The sequence below is a fragment of the Apteryx rowi genome, unplaced genomic scaffold (genome assembly GCF_003343035.1).
Source record: "Apteryx rowi isolate R43461 unplaced genomic scaffold, aptRow1 scaffold_454, whole genome shotgun sequence".
Classification (NCBI taxonomy): Eukaryota; Metazoa; Chordata; class Aves; order Apterygiformes; family Apterygidae; genus Apteryx; species Apteryx rowi.
Window position 1 is genome coordinate 408,328 of NW_020450710.1, and position 21,259 is coordinate 429,586.

Below are 21,259 nucleotides of genomic sequence, written 5' to 3' on the forward strand. Positions count from 1 at the left end.
AATTGCATTACCACTACTGACTTCAGTGGAGTTGTTCTAATTTACATTGGCCGAACATTCAGCAGATGAGAGTGGTGGATGAAAGATGTAAGTGCAAAGTATTACTGTTTTTGTTTTACCATGACATGGATCTTGTATTTTCTTATTAAATACATATTGCAGCTTTTTATAGCTGCTGATCAATGTTGGTTTTTATTTTACCATAAATAAAACATCTCAGCCTTTGAAAGTTACAAAGCACAGTGCTAATAAAATATCAGGAAGGCATAGTACAATAGCAAGCTCATGAAAAAGGAGATAAAAAAGATTACATAAAATAATGTGTAGTAGCTTAAGGAAGAAATAAATGGCTATGCTTAAGTTTTAAATGATGAATCAAGAGTGTGAATATTTAGTGAAAGACTGAAGCAGCATGGACTAAGGCCTATTGTGGAGATAGAGCACAGAGGGAAAAAATGTATTATCCAGATGCCAAAGAGAATTGACACCCATGTTGGCATTTGAGGCAAAACTAAGCACAGATTAGGAAAAGGACTATAGACAGAGATCTGGTCACACAATCATAGCAGCAATAAAGTGGCAGCTTTTAATACCAGATAAAAATCTGGATAGTATACACAGAAAGAGGGGCAACCTACTCAGATGTGTAAGGAAAATATAATAGAAGATTCTAATCCAGCTGTATCTTTAAGAGTAGTCTAATTGGAGACCATTGGCCTGCTCCCTTGGTTAAAGTTACACACATAAGCTTAAATACCTTACTGAAAAATGGTCTTGGGCACCAAGAGATGAGCAAGAATAAAGGAGGCCTCATAAATGGAGGCCTGTGCCCTACTGTTAATTATTAGCAAGCTACAGAGAATGTCAAGGAATCTGAAAAAAAGTAGCTATAAAGTGGGCATTAAACCAAAGACCTGCATGGCACTGGCTGTCAAGATTGCTAAGACTCAGTCTTTTACTGCAGGTTAAAGGGATTAAAAAGGTAGAAGCAGTGCTACTGTTAAAGGAAGTAGTTCAGTACATGATGGGGAAGCTAATTCTCTCCTTTTCAATCTCAACAGAGATTGAAAATAATTAAGTAAAGAGAATAAATTTAAGGTGATATATCTTCCATTAGGACTGCAAAAAGTTGGTATGAAATGGTAAAATGAACCAGAATAAGTAGAGATTTTTCAAAACAGCATAAAGAATTTAGCCATGTAATATGCATTTATATAAATGGTAGCTGTATGGTTGCCTCCTCTTTGTTGCTTTGAAAAGCTTAATCTCTAGTTTTAAAGAAATTTGGCAATCATAGGCCTCTGTACACCGCGACACAAGAATATCCTGGGATACTTGACAAATTCAAATAAAGTCTACTGTTTCTTAGTCCAATAATGTCAAATTGATGACTTCTGGTGATACATCTGGCCTTTATAGCATTTTTTAGTCCTGCTTTTTAGTTTTGCATCAAGTACTGTCCAGGCAGAATTATGATCCACAAAGGAAAATCTGACTCTTCACTAAAATACACTGTATTTTAGAAGTTTAGTTTTGGCTCTATGCATTAAAGTGATACGGGTTTGGGTTTGCTGGTAGCCCAGATCTGAACCACTGTCTCATTTCTTGTGGTTGAATTAATGATGTGAATGTCTAAGAAGCCATCAGATTCATAAATCATGAGAAATAAGAAGGATAACTCATAAAAGTCTTTTCCTTTTGTTTAGCAATTTATCATTTTGCTTGCACATTAATAAACAGAGCTCCCCTGAGGTAAGCCACAGGAAGATAGATTTTTCTTACTAATTTTCCTCAATTGTAGCCAAGTGGAGAGAGTGGGCTTGTCACAGCATGTTGGTGTCTTGCGACTCCCTCTCCCCATCACTGTTAAAAAGTAAATGCGATTAAGTACCCTGGTGGATAATTATTTGTGTTTACATAACAGGCGCCAGGTTTCCGAGTCCAAGATTGTCAGCTAGACCAAGCAGAAAGCGTACGTTGTCCATATCGCCCCTGTCTGATCACAGCTTTGACCTTCAGACCATGATACGGACATCTCCAAATTCCTTGGTCACAATTCTCAATAATTCTCGTAGCAGTTCATCAGCCAGTGGTTCTTATGGCCACTTATCTGCAAGTGCAATAAGGTAAGAATAGCATTTGCTACCTTTATTGTATCCTCATTTATGTGACACACACCTCAGTGAATGTGCACACACATGCAGGAATGTGCATGCGTACCTACATGTTTAAGTAACTGTTTTGTTTATATGTGTAATCTGCAGTTTCTTTAATATATATGTTCACTGGAGCTTAATTTAAAGTACAAAATACTTTTTTTCTTGCTCAGAAAGTAACCACATGGGAATTTTTGGCATAGTGTTATCTACTGGAGGTAATACCCTGTCTAACCAACACTAATAGTGTGTGTGTGTGTGTGTGTGTGTGTGTGTGTGTGTACTCAGAAGTTTATATTCAGAGAAGGAACTCTAGAACAGGTTTGTGATTTAAGTCACTTGGGTTCTTCTGTACATTTGGTCCATAGAGACAACAGGCTGTGAAATTTTCCTACATTGCAGTGATCAGAGAGTAAAGCACAGCTGCTTGGTGTCGTTCAATTAAAATGCTTGATGTGGAACCCCTTGATACCCATCTTAGACTATTTTTTGATATTCTAGTTTGTATACTGAAAGATTAGACTTTCTATGGCTAAATTACCTTTCTTTCTACCAAAGAAGTACTGGTATTTCCCAGTATCGTCAGAAATGCTGGGAATTTCATTTGACCACTTCACTTACACATGCAGCAAAACAGTCAGTGGTTGTTCTGAAGGCAGAAGAGCAGAGTAGCAAAGGAAGAAGTAGGGAGAAATTGCACAAGAAAAGGAAGCAAACAGAGCACAGGAAGAGGGAATAAAAGCAAGAGTGCCATACAAAGGGAATGGAAGAAAAAGATAATGAGAAGAAACAGCAGAAAAGATGGACACACAACTGCTGAAAATCATATATTTGTGATGTGACTATATGTTAACTGAGTAAAGTTCATTTGGTTTTCCAGAAAGAAATCCATCGCTTCAAAGTCTTAGAAAATACTGATTTTGCATTTATGGCACTCGAACAAAGAGTGTTGCTGGTCCCTGGCTTAAAAGCAGCCTCTACCTTCAATTTTCAATGAGGGAAAGGAACAAGTCCCCACAGCAATTTCTTGAGATCTAAAAGACCCATTTTTTGGCAAGGCTCAAACATGCCTTTCCAGCAGAAATGACATACTTAAAACTTCAAAAACTGGCTATAGGGATTTGCACTTTTGGAGAACATGGGGCCTGCAAGTGGTGCATTAGAAACCATGAGCCTGCCAAGCTTTGAAAGTGACAGCACTGTAAATATTTGGTATTAGCACAAGTGCTATTGGTTTTTTTTTTAAGCACTTCTTTTTAAATAGTTGTATTTCATAGCTCTGATGTACTTGAATAGCTGTATAGTATTTCACAGGTGTGATATCATAGCTCTGCAATACAACTCTACAATCTGTGTAACTGCAGTTCCAATTACCAAGCACCATAACTGCGGAATATGATTTATATCAAGAGCTGGCAGCAGTTTTAGACCACATCTGTTAAATATATGTACTATAGAGGTGTACTGTCCCCACTGTCATTAAGATGGGATGGCACTTCAATTACTAACCTCCTTTTCCATTGCTTATAACTTTGGTGAAGCAAATAGGGCATGAAAATTGGCATATTAAGTCTCTACACTGGAGTAAGTCTTCCTTCCTTTGTACTCTCCCCCCACAACTGGAAATGGTTTGGGTATGTTTTTGACACATAGAACCACAAACCTAAGGGCCATCCCTGCAAAATCACAGTCAGATTAATAGTTCTGTTGAATACAACTGTGAACTGGAATGAGTTATCCACAGAGACTAAGTAAAAGTGCTAAGGATTGGTACAGTGAGTCTTGTGAACTGGTGACACTGAAGAGAATAAAATTTGTGAGATTGCACCTACAGTTGGCTGAAGCTTTCAGCACTTCCTGTTCATACTTGCCAGGCATGCATTATCCAAAGTTTCACATCATTTTGAATTAATCATTTTTTATTTTCGATAAGAGTATGCATTTTCAACATCAAAAGTAGGAAACATACCATTTCATTCTTCCCAATGGAAAGGAGGGGAAGGAAGACAGCTCTTGAAATCCTATAATATGTTAAAGAGCACATTTCTAGATCTTTTTCAAACTTTGCAACTCACCTCTGCCCTTTAACTTCTCCCATGTGAACCTGTTTATAAAAGAGTTACACCAAAATAAATAGTGACGTAAGGTATTCAACCCAAGCTGCATTTCATTACTTTAATAAATTCCAAGACTAAATAGCAACAGGACTATCAGTAAAACTTAATTTATTGCAACTCACTGTCTTGTAAATAATGTATTAAGCACAAGCACTGCTGTACTGGATCAAACCGTTGATTCATCCTGTTTAATATCCTGTCTGCAGCAGTGATCAAAATGAAGAAAAAACTTTTCCTAGTGTAAACTCCCAGCTTCTGGAAACTTGCACTTAAATCTCATAGGAGTTGCCGTAAGAAAGTGTTATAGTTCAGCAGGCCGGTACATAGAGTTCCAAGATAGAAAGGAGTTTGTATTTTAGGCAAAGTCAGTAGCATTAACCATAGTTAATATTACACAGTCCTCCTTCTTTAAGATCTTGTCTCCAATCACTTTTAACTGAGCCCCAGTAGTTTACAGTTGGCAGCATTTTTTCATGGCAGATATCTATTTAAGGCTGAATATTTCCAAAAAGCATCAGCAAAGTTACTCATTTCTCAGAATGAAGTTAGGGAAAAACAGACTTTTCCATACAAAGTGAAAGATCGCTTGCTACCATTTCATTTATAAGCTAAAATTTGCCAGGGGTGTTATCTGGATGCTATAGATGTGATCTTTGGGGTTCTTGAGAAACTGCACCATTCAGCCAAATGATAAGCGCTTAGGAGGTTTCTATTAGCATGTGCTAAATAGAATTTCTAAGAATTCAGCAGGTCTGGAGATTTCATCTGTACTGAGCATGTTCCGGGCCAGGGCCCCCAGAGAGTTAGTAGGACCTTGCCCTGCAGCAGCTGCTCTAGCTAATCTGGTGCCTCCTTGAGAAGCTTGTGGAGGCAAAGCTGACTGTCCAGCTGTAACAGCCTTCCATGAATGTGAAGAAGAAAGCAGTCTTCAGAAGAGACAGGAGCCACACCAGGAACCATCCTGGTTAAGCAAGCTGGGAAAGGATGATTTTATTTAACACAAAATAAGACTGCAGTAGAAGAGAGACAAAGCTCCAAATTGAAGTATTCAGATGTCAGGCATTAACAAGAACAAAGGTACTGCCCCCTTGTGATTGTGCTTTGATACCATCTTTAATTTTAGGATTGCACAGTATGTTTTCACTGGACCCCTACCTGTTTCAATGTGCAGGCTGAACATCCTCTCAGGATCAGTCAGAGCTTCAGGACCCTGTCTCACCTGTCCCAGACAACTGTGAAAAGAGGAGGAAGCCTCCTATCTGGTTGACTGCTGCCTGAAGAACAGACCATGCTCTTGCCTCAGGATCCCAGTGTGGTRCTGGGCAACCTGAACTAGTCAGAAGTGTCCAGTAGGTGCGTGCAGAGGTCCATTTGCAGAGGAGCTGAGTGCTCACAGCTATGGCTTGAAGCTACTGACAGTTGTTTTCACATTTCATGTGCTATGCCATGTTAATTAACCCAGGAGATCAGGCCTCCATCTCTGAAATTGGGCAACTGCAATGAATGGCACTTTTTACTGTAGTCTTTGATTCACATGCCTGTGCAAAAGAAGAGAGTCCTTCTCCTTCACCTCAGAGGGAGGTTGAGAGCATTAATGTTTTGCGGAGCGCTTAGATTCTACAGTGATGAGCAGAGTGGAGAAGCTCAGGAGGATGTCAGTAATTATGTATTCACAGAAGGTTTAAATACAGTGGAAGGAAGGCCCATGGGCAATTCTCTGGACAAGGAGAAGAAAAATATCAGAGTTTCTCACTAAAGAATATTGTCCGTCCTGTGCACTGTATGAGGTATAAATCCTGCAGGGGCAAAAAGAGGTGCGTGGTCACATAATTAAAGGCTGATGAGTAAGCACCAAGAGGGTACAGGCAGTTTTAGTTCTGGCATGCTTGATTTTCAAGTCTCAATGCTCTTTTAACCTATTTTTGTAGGGATGCTGCTTGTGTTAAGAGAGCGTCTCCAGGACCTGATTTGTCTTGGCTAAAAAATATATCCTTTAGCTAAAAAATTACATTCCCTGCTTCATAAAGCTTTTCAGCATAGGGCCCTCTATATGAGCACTGTGGAATGTTGAGACTGAAGTCAAATGAAAGGAGCCACGTGTAGGTCTGTCTTTGAACAGAGCCAAGCACAAAGGGGTTCTGGTCCTCGACATGGGCGCTACTGCAGTTTGAATAATAAATAGTAATACTTTAGCGCAATCCAGATAGGGCTTGGCTTGGCGGGTGCTTTGTCATTGTCAGCTGGCAGCATAATGCTGTATCCTGACTACTGGCTGAGTACTTGAAAAGAAGATGTCACTCCTGCTGACAGCTAATAGTGGTTCTCCTTTAGCACACCAGGTAGAGCTTCTACTTTGTGCATTTGAAAACACCTGGTTTAGGTCTCAGCTGGGATAGATTATGCAGAAAGGAGGCATATGAAATAGCATCAAATGAGGATAATCCTTCATTTGACATTTACTCATTTGGTTACCTGCCTCAGTCCTGCAGTGCAGCACCCCTGCTATTAATCTTTTGTCAGGATGTACTTATATGTTATATCTTCTACCTGTGACAATTATTAGACTTTGCACTTCACTAGCACTTCTTCTTGAGAGGCAGAATGGCCTAGTGTGAGTATAGAGGGGGTAATCACTTCCTATGATATTAAAGGTACCGATTCAAATCCTTTACAAAAGATTAGCTGGTCTTTAATAAACACAAGAGGTTGGGAATTCACGTTATATGATATGAAAATCAGAACCTCTGTATTTTTCCAGTCCCTTAACAGCCCTATGATACCAAATTACAAAATCAGTTTTCAGAATATAAGCCAGATTTCACTGTCAGCTGCTAAGTGTTTAAATCAGCAGAAGTTCAACCTACTCCAAGAGATCTTTGGATCTAAGCAGGCATAACACCTTGGCCATCTAATCACATGTTAAAATTGAGTTTCATATGAGCTTGAGAGCCCTTTGGGATCTTCTCCAAGGTTTGAAAGAAACTGGGAAAACACAGCAGCACTTTTTTTYYCCCCCCCCCAGGCTCTGTCCTTGCTTCCCTGATGTCATTAGAACAGGGAAGTGAATTAACACACTCCGGTTAATTACAAACAGCTCCTGGCCCATCTGGCTAATATCACTTTGCTCTGGGCTGAACTCAAGCTAAACGTTGTGGGAATGGTGGTGAGGATACATTCACAGAGAGTGCTGGAAAGAGAAGCCGGGTTTGTAGGGTGAGCTTAGGATCAGCTGGGAGACTTGGGTCTGTGCTTCTGCAAGCAGGAAAGAGGTGGATTCTCAGTGATTTTCTCATCTCATATAAACTCCTTGGGTAGAGCATTTGTAGAGCACTAATGCGTAGAGCAGTATCTGTAATTAGTCAGTACCCTCCTCTCTGAACTACTTTACATATAGAGACAAGTGACCATGCATTAATTTCTCCATGGGCTGCCTCTCAATGAAAGACCTTGACAGAGACCAGTTTTCCTCTGCAGGCACAGAGAGAAAACCAAAGAGAGAAATAAAAACAGAGTAAGATACACAAATTAGAGTATAAGGACCTCTCAGAGGAAAGTGAAAACCTTTGGTAAAGTAACTCCAGCAGAGAGCCTGACATTCTAATTATGCACTGTATAAAAAAAGCAAAGAGTATCCTTTTATCAGGTTTAAATTATCCAGTTTTTTAATTTAACAGAACGTCCTATAGTAATAAGACAGGGAGCCCACATGTTCTCAGTCTCCCTTCTTTATTCAATATTTTATATATTCTTATTGTGTCTCCTCTTATTCATCTCCTTTCTAAGGCAAACAGTTGTTTTCTGTCTCTTCTTTTGAGAGTTGTTTCATTGTCATTCCTGTTGATCTTCTTTGAAACAGTCTCCCTCTACTACGTACAGTAATATTCAAGAAGAGGAACAGTGATTTAGATGCACTATGGCAAATGTTTTCTGTATTCTGTATCCTATTCCATGTGTCTTAAAATATTTTGCCCTAACTTCATTTTGCCCAGATTTTCATTCCTCCATTGAATTCTGCACTGTGACAAATAGGTCCTTCTCACAAGTTGGTTCTGTTAATTTAGAACCAGTGTGTGAGTAGTTCAGACTTTCTCCTTCAATATCAATGTAAAACTTGATATCAGTTTTGCTCATTTGTCTAGTTTACTTACTTCTAAAGTTCCTCTTAGTTCTTCACTGTATTGCTCTAAAAAACTTTGTCATATGCAGATTTTGTTTTTTCGTTGCTCACCTCCATTTCCAGAAAGCTGACCATAACACTGAAAAAACACAGACCCCATCTGAGAATTCATATCCAGCTTTTACTAAAAAATGGCTGCTTAATTCTACCTTCTGAATTCTGTTTTATACTCTAAGTTTTAAGTTTGAATATTTATGTGRTTAAATCTGTGTAAAAGAACATACTCAAATGATACTTAATGAAATGAATCTTACAAAGGACATGTTTAGAGTAGAACAGGTAGAACACTATGTTCAGTAATGTTTTGCAAGAAGTTCCTTATGATAGGATGTACAAGATAAAAAGGGTGTATTAGTTATATGAGCATTAAAGATGTTTTGCTGTTTGATTATCACTCTTTATTGTCTCACTCTTGACTTTGAGTGAAACCTTTTCTTCTCCAGTTAATAACATGTAGTATATTGTAAATGAAGGCTTAGTTGCAATTCAGATTGAGTCAAATTCAGGCCAGGTGTAATTACATTGAAACAGACTCTGTTGTAAGTAGATGCATGTCACACACATACAGTGCAGGGCTTTATTCTCCATGGTCTTGTACCATATGTAGTTTATTTAAGGAAGGGAGTATAGAGCGCTTTCATGCCAGAATAGCTTCATTTTATACACTCTTTCAACAAGCGTGAATGGCAGAGAGTGCTACAAATAAAAAGAAAATTCTTCAGTATTACGGAAAGTTGAATCTAAATTGGACCCTGTTGAAATGACTTTCTGCAGCTAGCCTCCTTTAGAAAGGTTATATAAATTGCAGGGAAATAACATTCAGAGAGATTGTTTAGGAAATCAGCTCCATCTTGCACTGGAAAGTGGCAGGCCTTTTTTAATCCACATGCATATAAACACAGAATAGCAAGACTTCTGTCTTTAAAAAGTTTATAATGTAAGAAGTCAAGCAACATACAAAAATGTAGAATATGCAGGTGCATGTTGCATACACATTTACATGTATAGATACACATACATGCAAGTGTGATTATGTATGTATACCTATAGATGCATATGTTATAGATCTTATAATTGAAGTCACTTTAAAACAAGTTGCTCTAGATGGGTTTGATGTTACTGGAAGAGTTTAAATTCTTTAAATGAGGAATTGGAGCCTAGTGCCATATTAATTCCAGGAAAGTTCTGGAGCTAAGAGAAGTGTGCTGGAGATGAACACAAAGTTCACTTCATTTTCAGAGCCTAAAAACAAGCACTTTCCGTGTAATTAATGATGCCTGGTTTAGAAACAAAAACTTGCTTAGCGGTGAATTTAATTTAAAATAATGTTTGCCAGAAATGTCATCAACTTGCATGGAGGGAACACAGATGAATTACGCAAGTTACTGTTAATACAGCGTCTAGTTATGATGCTAAGAATTCCTGAACAGGAATATCACAGTGAGAAAGACGAAGCTGTCAGTGCTGCATTAGCACATAAGGTTAATCAGTGTGGTTCTGTTGCTCTCGGTGAATCTATTCCATTTTGTTCCAGCTGAGCACCTTTTTTGTACATACGGCAATGTATTCATGAAGAAAAATTTCACCTAGCCTAGCAGATAAAACAGAATAGATAATATGGTCAGCGGAAGAGAAGTACAAACCGCAGACTCTGTTAATTTTAAGCTGGTAGTGGAAAAGTGAGAAAAAGCCCATGATGCATGTGAGTTAAATACTACCATAAAACAATGACTGTTTTCTCATGAAAATAGGAAAAAATAGCAGAATATATACTACGCATTATTAGAGGCAGGATACCTCTTTTTACAAAGCAAGTTAGAAGACCTGTCTCTAAGTTAGTGATTTTTAATAAAGGTGTCAATATTACAGATGCAGAGGGTTATTCTCAACTTGAAGCCTAGCCAGTTTTGAAAAAGGATTTCAAAGGATTTCAAGTCTCGTAACTGCCTTTAAGTTCATGCCACGTGTCTAGTTTCATAGTCACAGTTTTATATTGTTTTCCCCTGTACTTATGTGACAAGCCATAAAAGAAACTGATTAGTTGTCTGCATTGTCTGCTGTAACCTCAGTGCTGTCAGTTAGAAAGTAAAGGGAAAAAAAAACATTTTAAAACAAAATGCTTCTTGTATTTTAGTACTAAAATAATTAGGTATATTGTAGTTAAAATGTTCCAAACAGAAGTGCAATTTTTAAGTCCCCTTTCCTGTAATATCATTTGGTTTTCATTTTGCATCTAAGATATTTCAAGCAGTAAGAATTTTACAGGTCTTCTCAGGGCTACAAGGTCTTTGAGTACATTGTCACTCCGGTGACCCAAGCAATTTGTCAATCATCGGTCATGCAGGTTGTTTCCATCAGAAGGAGAAATTGATGACAGAGTTGGAAACTTCTTTTTATTTGCTCATTTGTTTACAAAGAATGTACATGAGTTCCTATTTCTGTGAACTCAGTGAGACTCAAACAACAGGAGACAATTTTCTTACATAATGTTCCCGGCTTCTTCTTCTAATCACATTCTCTCCAAGGAGAACTCATTGGCTTTCTCTCTTCTGGATCTTTCTTGGGGTTAGAGTACAAATCTGTCTTGCCAGCTGTCCTCAGCTGTCCATCTCTGCCCACATGATCTTCCCAGCTGCGGATCACATATGTGCATAGTTCCATCAAAACATATACATAGCCTTCTGTGTTTGAATTGAGCCCTCATCCAAAACCCCTCAGCTCCCATGGCTCAGCTCCTGGCTACCCTTACTTACATCCTGTGTTTTGGGCAGTGGCTCTCACCTGTCAATTTACTGTGGGATGAATAAAGCTGTTTCTTATATTACTCCTTATATAAAACAGCATCTGAGCATGTGAAAACAAATATTTAATCACCAGTAACTTAATTATGACCTAATATTATGACTTAGTTCAGCAACGATTGTAATGTCTGTGTGGCCCAGGTTTAGGATGGCACTTAAGGACTTGCTGAAGTCAGAATCTCTTCAAAAGTGCTTAAGTGTTGTCACAGTTAGGTGTGCTTTACTAAAGAGGTAGCTGGGTGCATTCCTAATACAGGAATAGTGCTTATTTGCACCTTATCAGTATTCCTAAACAATGAAAAAAGGACTATAAATCCAAATCAGAAACTAAGGGTGAAATCCTGGCCTTTTGGAAGGAAAGGATAAAAATTCCATTGACTTCAGTGAGACCTGGTATTCATCCAACATTTTTAGTAGGTTTCTGCACCCTGCTTATCTAAATTTCGCTTGTCCACAGGCTTCATGCAACTCATAAGGGAGAGTAGGATAAAATAGCCACATCTGTAGCTACTTGAGGAGAAGTTAGAAGAAGCCATGGTGTTACCCAAATACCTGATGATCAGTTTTATTCAATGTGAACCCAGTCCACCTACAAATTGCCTCTTTCTTCTGAGGTATTTTTTTGGAGTGACCTGATTATACGATCTGCTAGTGTCAGTTAGCTGATGGCTAGAACAAATGGGAGAGATGGAGGCTACCAGAGCCCTCAGAGAATGCCAAGGCTTGTCCCCATATCAGGAAGGGCATGTGTGCCCCCTTGCATGATCTCTGCAGTACAGGGTTTGCCTTCCCTCATGGAAGGAGTGGCTTGTGCTACAAGTGCACCAGCAGGACATCAAAGGAACGAGCCTGAAGACGTCTCCTGCATGGTGGTGTAGATGCAGCCAGTAAGTCTCTTCATGGCTTGTGTTCCTGGTACTGCAACCGATTCTATGTCTTTAATTTCAAGAGAGATGTTAGCCAGTTGGAGGGAGTACAAGGAGGAGCAGAGAGAATGATTAGAGGTCTGAAAAATCAGACCTATGAGGAAAAACAGATTTGACCGAGATTGTCCAGGTAAAGATGGGAAGACTGGGCAGGAGGAGAGTACAATAACAATTTCAAATATGTAAAACACAGAAAAAAAGAAGAAAATACAAAGGGGAAAGAGAATGATGCTGCTGTTGGGTAGAACAACAAAGTACTGGCCTTTAATTGCAGCATGAAAGCTTTAAGATAGAGGATAGGAAGGACTTCATATGGCAAACATAATGGTGCCCTGGAATGGATTGCCTTTGGGTGCTCTGGAGCCCACAACACTAGAGGTTTTGAAAAAGAAGCTAGACCAAACATCAGGAATAATACTGATACAATTTTTTCTGTGATTCTATATGAATGAATATCCCAAATAAACAACTCTATCCTTTTTGAAATGTAAAAAAAAAAAAAAGATTCTGAAGCATAAGAAATGTTTGACTGGGTCAAACTAGAGGTGTTAGATGCTGTCTAGCTACATAGTCTGTCTCTGACAATGGAAACAGCAGAAGCTATTTAAGAAGCATATGAACCTGCCCACTTTCTGTCATCCATTCCCTTTGTGCTCCCCCAACATCCACAGTCATTGGATTAGGGATTCTAGAGTGTATATGCTTGCTTGTTCCTTTTAGTATTTCTTTATGGACCTGCTGTCCTTGAATTTGTTTAGTTCTGTTTGAACCTTCTGGTTCTGTCTGCCTCAACAGCCTCCTGTGGCAGCAAGTTCCAGAAGTCCATCGTCCACTGTATAAAGAAATACTTTCTTTTATCTGYTTTAAACAGATAAGTTTCATTGAGTGCACCCTAGTTTACACGCTTAAAAAGCTTTTCTTAAAACATTGCAAAAAACAACCACAAAGGGGAAAGCCCTTAGTTAGTTTGGCAACATCATATCTTACAGAATTGTGTGTGTTTGGTGATACAAGGAAGGTTTTGGACTACCCTCACAGTTTTCACAACCTTGGGATCGCCTGTGCTTTTTTTGTGTCAGCCTGTCTGCTTAGGCCCACCTATGCAATGTATAGGAAGAAGGAATTTTTTCTGACTTTGAGTTCACAGCTGTTTTGTGGTAAATTTTGCAGCTGTGACCAGAAACTGGATGACCTTGTTAGTAGGACAGCCACAAAGTAGCCACAAAGTTTGGTTTTGATTATAACGTCTGTTTTTCTTCTTCTTGAAGTCAGTTCCTTAAAATTTGATATGCTCATGTAATTGCAATGTAGTTCACTGCCCTGCTTTACCTCTGGTGAAGGGAGTTTGAGACTTTACAGAGGAGCAGAGAAAGAGAGAGAGAGACAGACTGACTGACAGATAGATGCAAAAGCCCACAGTATGGAAAAATAAATGATGTCACTGATGGGCTTTTCTGTCATTAAATAGGAATTATTGAATGTTTAAGTAGAAGTACTATACATTTTTTCTAATCCTGACCCCCCATAAAAGTCAACAACTAAAAAGATAACTTGCATGCGGTTTATTAGTGGTCTTATAAGTATTTTTCTTTTCTGTTTTTTTTCCCTCTCCTACTTTCACAGATTTGAAGTAAAAAAAAAAAAACAAAATATGAAGTCTGTAACAAAAGTAGAAAACAGATTCCTTCCAGTGGTATAGATTTTCTTTTCTGAGTAAGTAGATGGAAGAAAAAAGACGCACAATTCACTTATATTTTTTGTGAATTGCAAGATTTTTTGGAAGTGACTGGTGTTTTGGAACATGTGAATGACTTGGGGAGCTAGAGTTCTTCTGGGATCTGGATTTTGAAGGAGTGTTGAGCACCCCTTGTGTGAAATGCAGTCCCTTTAAGCTATCCTAAAAGAAGCATGATGCAAACTGAGGCTTCTGAAACCACTCATCACTTTTGAAAACCCTACTTGTTGTTTTTAGTAATCCTGGACTTCAAGCTCTCAAAATAATTGCTTTTAGGTCTTGCTTAACTGCCTCTAGGCATGAATTTTAGATGATTATTAAGTGAAAACACAGGTGCACATTTCCAAGCCAACGTGGCTAGAACAGCTGGGTGAGGCTAGAGCAGTGCCACTGTCCACGCACTGAAGCTGGGCTACTGGGTAGAAAGGCATGTGAGCTAGGTGGAGCCAGCAAGAGGGCTGGTCAAGTAAACTTGACCATACTTGACTTTACTAAAGTATAACTGCTGGTCAAGTAAAAGGGATCACCATGGGGTCTGAGGAGACTCTGGGCTACAGAGATTCTTTACACATTTTGTTATTGAACAAAATGCATTAAAAACTTTGGAAAGGAGAGCGGGAATCCAGGTCTCCCCAACAGAGTGCTCAGTGCCAGCAATATTGTGAGCTTTGATTTCTTTTTCTTCTTTTTGGCCCACAACATTAACTTTATTGTTGAGCAGCCTGAATAATTTCTCAAAGACAGTGAAAGACCTGCCACCTTCTGTTCTCTTAAGATCCTTCTGATCTTTTCAGATGAGAAAAATCAAAGAAGCTGCCCTGTGATAGCATCTTGCGTGAAGGTGACATTAAACCCAGCCAGGTCATCTTGCCCTATGAAGAGCTGTTCAGAAGCAGTTGAAGAACATTATTTGAAAACAACGATCTGGGCTATTTAAGACATCACCCTGGTGGCTGAACCATTGTTGCCATTTTTGAGTACTCCCCGTTAGGTGTGCTGGCTAGTTGATACCCTATTCCTCTGCTCCCCTGTGATCTCCATTTTGTTTCAGTTTGGGATGTTCAAAGTTTGGAGACTGAGGAAAAGGAGTGCAGATTGCCATCCTCCATAGGAGAATCTTAGTGTCTTAGTCTCAAACCTTGCCAGTGGGTTCTGAGTAAAGGAAGGCAATAAAGAAATGAGAATTACTCCCTTTTTCAGCACTTCTCTCCAGCTGGTGTCATTGTTTTCCAGTATGAGTCAGTAGTTAAATCATTGGGAAAGAGTACATCTCCTGTGCTGTTTTGCTTTGCTTGCTTGCTTGCTTGCTTGCGAGTTGGAAAAAAGTGAGCAATGCCTGGCTTAAATATATTGCTATGGAAGAGCAGTATCAACAGACCATGCTTTGTGTTTGAAGAATGCACAGACACTAAGGGCCTTAAAAGACAGAATAAATCATTTGTAAATCATTTGTAATATTTATGCTGGATAATTTATAATTGCCCAGAGGTAGGACTATGTCCTCCTTTGGGAGGTTCTGTGTGGTGTTAAAGCAGATGTAGAGAAAGAGGACATTTTTATGAGGTAGAATTTATCCTTTTGATGGAAGCCATCTATATTTATATGGGGAGAGGAATAACAAATGTACTTATTTAACTTGTAAGCACTTGTACCATACTGGTGTAAAGCACACCACTGCAAGCGAATAGGCCAGTGAAACTACCTTGCATATTTGATAAAGCAGAACTGGCTTCTTCCTTTAGTTAGAAAGGCATTCTACCATTGAAGACAAGATCATTTTCTGTTGCTCCCTAATACATGAGGTGGAGAATGTGAAGCAAGGATAGTTGACTAGAAATATCCTATTGGCACAGCAGTCTTTTCCCATCTTTGGAGGGATTGAGTGGAGAATATTGCCGAACTCAAGTAAATGTAAGTGAGCTGCATTAAGTGCAAGTTTTATGTATATGTGTTGGGGTTTTCGCAGTGTTCCTACCCCAGGTAAAAGGTTCCTCTTCACCATCCAACTTACTCAGTCTCTAGTCACTGGCACCTTAACAACCTCCTAGTCAGATGCAAATCTACATCACAGCATTGCCTTTCTGCCCCTCCCGAATTGTTTTGGGAGTCCTTTCCAGTGCTTGCTGTTGGATGGGTTAAAAAACTTCTGTTAGAGGCAAGCGAGCACGTAACTGTAGTCACAGGGCAGTGATGGGCAGGATATACACTCTCCTAGCTGAGGTCTTAAATCGGTCATGTCTTGTGGATGAATCATAAGTTTGTCTTTTACCATGTGGATTCTGAAAAATATTGCCAAAGTTTTGAACCTGGACTTAGCAAAGCTAGGTATTGTCATGCATGCCTAAATACTTAGAAAGGGGACCAAAAAAAAAAAAGACTGTGTTTCCAAGGGTGCTATGTGCCTGGACCTCCCACTGAAATCAGTCCACTTAATTTTTCTTTTAAACTGCCTTAGTGGAAGGATAAAAATGACCTAGTTGTTAACCATGTACAAAGAAATAAAATACTTCATCCGGCTTGTCTGTATGTTGCATTTGTTGATCCCAGAGAACTGGACAGCATCTTTGGGATGGTGCCTTCTAGCGTTTGAAGTACATGGGATTAGCTCACAGTATATATAGAAACATAGATGCAGGGGTATAGTAAGGATATGTTGTTTCAGCCTCACATATGACATTGTAATTGTATGTTTTTTAATGAACAGACCAGAGTAGTTACACTTAGTAATGTTTGTTCACTAAAAAGGAAAAGGGATGTTAAATCATTGTGTTCTTTGATGAATGGCTTGTACACTGAAGAATAAATTGAACAAACTGGCATAGAGCTCAGTGAACATGAAATCATCTATTAGAAGAAAGCTTGTGAACAAATTCTGAGCCTGATATGCATCTTTTGATTAATGTCCTATCAATCATCCATAGTGGCTACCTTAGCTAAGTCGTGCTGTAATCATTCATGGTTGCTTACAGGAACACTAGCAGGGACTATAGAGCTGCAATAACTGAATATTATTACTGATTTCTCCCTAACTCTTGCTGTGAACRATTACTGTTTTCACTACATTTCTGCCTCCTTTTATTAAAAAGAATACAATGCAAAATGAAAAGAGAGTTCCTCAAAGACCAGTAAAATTCTCCCAGGGTATTCTTAATGATATTCTGTCTTAAATGGGCAAACTATTGTAATGCAGAGTTCTCACCAGGAATAATAGTAATGTAATCACATTGAAACTGTCTCTTTATGGATTTTAGTCAAACAGACAAAATGTATAGTCAGATTAATGAACACAGAATTTCTATAGAATTATTACTTAAAATGGTTGAAATGATTTTAGCTCTTTTTGTATCACAATATTTTCAGTTAGTGCACTTAACAGTAACAGCAATTAAGACTCCAGACTTTAAATTTGGATTAAATCCACCTTTCTCATATTAGAAGAAGCCTTGATTCTTAGAAAGTATTATGCTTGCACCCCTTGTTTTCAAGCCCCAATGTTTTAAATTTGCATAACTTTTGAACTGATTTTTTTTTAAGATTAAAAAATAATGAATACAGTTTTTCTTCCTTTTTTGTTACGATTGTAAGTTATTGGCAAATGTTTGCAGGAGAATCTCGTATTCTTGTGTGAAGATTTAGTTCTGTACCATTTATTTCTCAAGTATGACGCAAAGAATGTTTTGGTACTACCTGCAAAATAGGTCTTTAGATAGCAGTGTAATTTCCTCCAAAGTCACTGTAGTCTGAGAAATACGGTGAAGTAATGAAGTGATGACAGGTATTAACAGGCATAATGGGCTTTAATAGACATTTAATGTTGTTTAACTGGAAGAAGGAGAAATGCTTTCCCATTGGGATATTTCTACATTGAAACTCATTGATCACCAATTTCAGAGGGGAAAGGTTAATCCATCAGTTTCTGTAACCAAACGGCACTGATGGAAATTCTTTAGGTGACATTCTGGATGAACTGAGCTTTCCATCTTTACACACAAATGAGTGATATGACAAGCATGGTGTTCAGAACACATTTAACCAATTGATTTTCTCTCCTCTTGTAATAAGATCTAGAGACATATGAAAGAGTGTAGCACGAGCCAAGATTAAAGGAATTGCTTCATACACATGAACATAGGGGAACTGCATTATCAATAAAAGTACTATAAAGCGTGTAGGCACCCATTCTTTTTCTTTATATAAAGTTTGTTATTGCAATGAATAGCTGTTATTGAACTGCTTGCCTTTTATTTCAGTTTTTCTGAATTTTATTTCACTCAGCTTTCTGTGTTTTTGTGGTAAATGTTAGAAAAAAAGTTACGTTTTATTATGGTATTATTTTTGCACTCACTATTAAATCCAGGCCAACTCTGGATTTAAAAGCAGTATTTATCATCCTTTGGGGCATGAAGAAAGACAAGAGGGGAAGGGTGTGTGGAGGGATTAGACTTCAATTAATGTAAATGTATCAAATATATTTTAAAGGTTTAATCTGTACAGTTCCATACTGTAATTACCTTTATCTTTTTCTTCCCTCTTCATTCCTTTTTCTCCTAAATTCAGCCCTGCTCTGAGTTTCACATACCCTCCTACACCAGTATCCCTCCAGCAAATGCATCAGCAAATTATAAGTCGTCAGCAGACCTTAGGTTCAGCCTTTGGACACAGCCCTCCGCTCATTCATCCTGCTCCAACTTTTCCTACCCAGAGACCTATCCCAGGCATCCCCAGTGTCCTGAACCCTGTCCAGGTCAGCTCCGGGCCTTCTGAGTCCACACAGGTGAGAGAAAAAAAAAGAAACCTTTGCACCTTGTTAATTTAAAAATTGAAAATGAAACAAATCACATTGTCTTGCTGGCAGTTAATCACCACTGTCACTGAGAACCTTCGATAACAATTTTCTTGCAGCTATAGCATTTGCAGTCCCTTTATTATAAATCACAAGAGTGTATGCACAGATTCTGATTGGTAGTACGCTTTTTAGTCCTCATAAATATTTCAGTGTGCTGCAGCAGCTTCTCATTCAAAACCGTCTCTCCTGGATCAGACAACTTAATACAGGTGGGAAACAAGGCAAAAAACACATCAAAACACTAACTTGTTAAAGGTTAGCAACTTCCACCTCCAAATCAGGGTAATTACAATGCACCTCTAGACACAGAGTCATATTCTGCCCCACTGAACATGTATGAGTACAAAGTAGCTCCAAAGATTGTGCAGAAGGGTTTTTTCTCTGATTTATGCAAAGTTGGACTTAATGAGTTTGCATTAATTTTTTCAATAAAGGAAGTTGTATTCTCAAAAGCTGGAGCCATGTAGCAGTGAATCAGGCCCATAATGTGGAGTTTATTGCAGTTTGCCTTATGCTTCTTATTAACTAGTGTTGTTTGTTTCCAGATGACCTAGGATAGGTTATTTGTCGGTCTGAGAGCTGTTTATCTCCTGTCTAGCTTTTACAAATGTAGAAACAGCATATAGTGCTGTAGGAACTGTTTTAATTTTTTGTGGGGTCCATGCAAGTTCAAATATCTCTGAAAGATCTCTGGATTCCTACAAGATACATTTGCAGGTGTAGATAACAGCATTCAGTCTAGCACAGCATGAGATAAAACAAGATCCTGGCCTGTTTATGTCAGCAGTAGTTTTGCTATTGACTTTAGAGAGTTCAGGATTTCATCTAGATTTTCTGGCTGAGAGTTTCACACTAGTGTTCAGTTTTTCTTCCTATCCGCCATTATAACTGAAAACTCAAGAAAACAGCTGAAATTTGGTATGCAGATGTAAAGGGCAAAACCTTTCCTCTAGGTGTCTAAAAATACATCTTTTTCTTGTGTTTATTCAAACTAATGCACAGTGATTTCACTTTTCAAAATTGCCTCTCTGAAGTCATCATTATATGGAAAATCAAGTTCTTCCTACCCCTCCCTATCTTGACAAAAACAGATTGGTCTGTAATAAGGAATTGCATCCAATGTGCTCCTTCCTGTTCCCTCCCAACTCCATTACAAGGTTGAGTGATGCAGCTATTCCACAAGTTAATGCTATGTAATTGAAGCACAATGTAATTGCATATCCGATATAATTAACAGTGTAGCATCTCCAAATAAAGTTGCTGAGCAGGTGCTGCATATTTCTGTTTGGAGCTACATATTTATCACAGTCTAATTTTGTCTTTTTGGGGGGAAAAAACTGCCTGCAGCAGAGTAGACCCACAAGCGAATCTGCAGTGAGCAGCACTGGAGATCCAATGCACAACAAGCGCTCCAAGATAAAACCTGATGAGGACCTCCCCAGCCCAGGTGCAGGAAGCGTGCAGGTATGGCATTTAGGTTACACTAATAGGCCTTTCATCTCACTGCTGGAGGGATGTTAAGGCTTCCTGCCCTCTAACGGCCCTTCATCTAGTACGCACACAGGCTGCATCAACTCATAATAGCAAGGGACTGATTATAGAATTAGATATGAAGAGTGAGGGTTTGCTCTGTTATATGGGTCTGTTGCAGAATGAGGGGAGAGATGAAGGACACTGAGGGAGAGATGCCTCTGTCTGTTCAGAGCCTGCTCAACCCTCTGTTCTCCAAGGAAAAGTGAACCAAAGACATTCAGGTCTTTATTCAGGAAACATTTTCTGTTCAATAAAAATATTAATGTCATGTTGGCTTTTAACAGCGTTTAGCACTGGACTGAATTGAAGCCTCAGTATTGGACTCTGATCTTGTTTACTCCACTTTCTATACCAGTTACCACTAGTTTTAGTAGAATGACTCCTGGTTTATGACAACTTAGGGGAGATCAGAATCAGAGCCTTGATCTTGTGAGTAAATCCATGAAAACAAAACAAAAGTCCATCTAAATCCATTTTGAAATGTAGAGATAGCATGGGTATGTAATCTGAAATGAATGTGTACTCTAACCTCTGACTCTTAACCTGAGCAACAAACTGGGGAGAATGAAGTACTTTGAGGAATGGAAGCTGGAAAATCAAACCCCAAATTTAAATACTCCCCTTCCCCCTGCACACATTGTACACAAAAACAGATTAACAAATAGCCTGAAAATTACCAGTCTGCTTTTGGAAAGACTTTTGTGTACAAAACTGTCACTGGATTAACAATGAAAACACCCTTTGGATTATTGGTGATCCAGTTTATATTTACCTGTAGTACTAAAGTCAAATCCTGATTAAATTAACTATATTGATTAGTGCCTTATTCATGAGTAATGCCACTGAATGATAACGGACAAATGTGTAAATAATGAGCTGCTTAAATATGGGGAGAGGGAAGCTGAGCCTTTATGATTTTATTATAACTGACATGTGAAGGGATTCTTTTAGAAATTCTCTGCCCTGAA

At 38.6% G+C, this 21,259-nt stretch overlaps 1 protein-coding gene across 3 annotated transcripts in view; it reads left to right on the forward strand.

Annotated features, from left to right (window-relative positions):
* GLI3 (GLI family zinc finger 3) overlaps positions 1-21,259 on the forward strand; it is a 198,394-nt gene that overhangs the window by 138,687 nt on the left and 38,448 nt on the right. For 2 of the 3 annotated variants that reach the window (XM_026077484.1, XM_026077485.1), the window contains 3 exons: positions 1,925-2,126; positions 18,470-18,686; positions 20,106-20,222. In XM_026077484.1, the coding sequence (XP_025933269.1) occupies positions 1,925-2,126; positions 18,470-18,686; positions 20,106-20,222 (536 nt within the window). The remainder of the gene's footprint in view (positions 1-1,924; positions 2,127-18,469; positions 18,687-20,105; positions 20,223-21,259) is intronic. The other variant, XM_026077486.1, reaches the window with a different exon arrangement.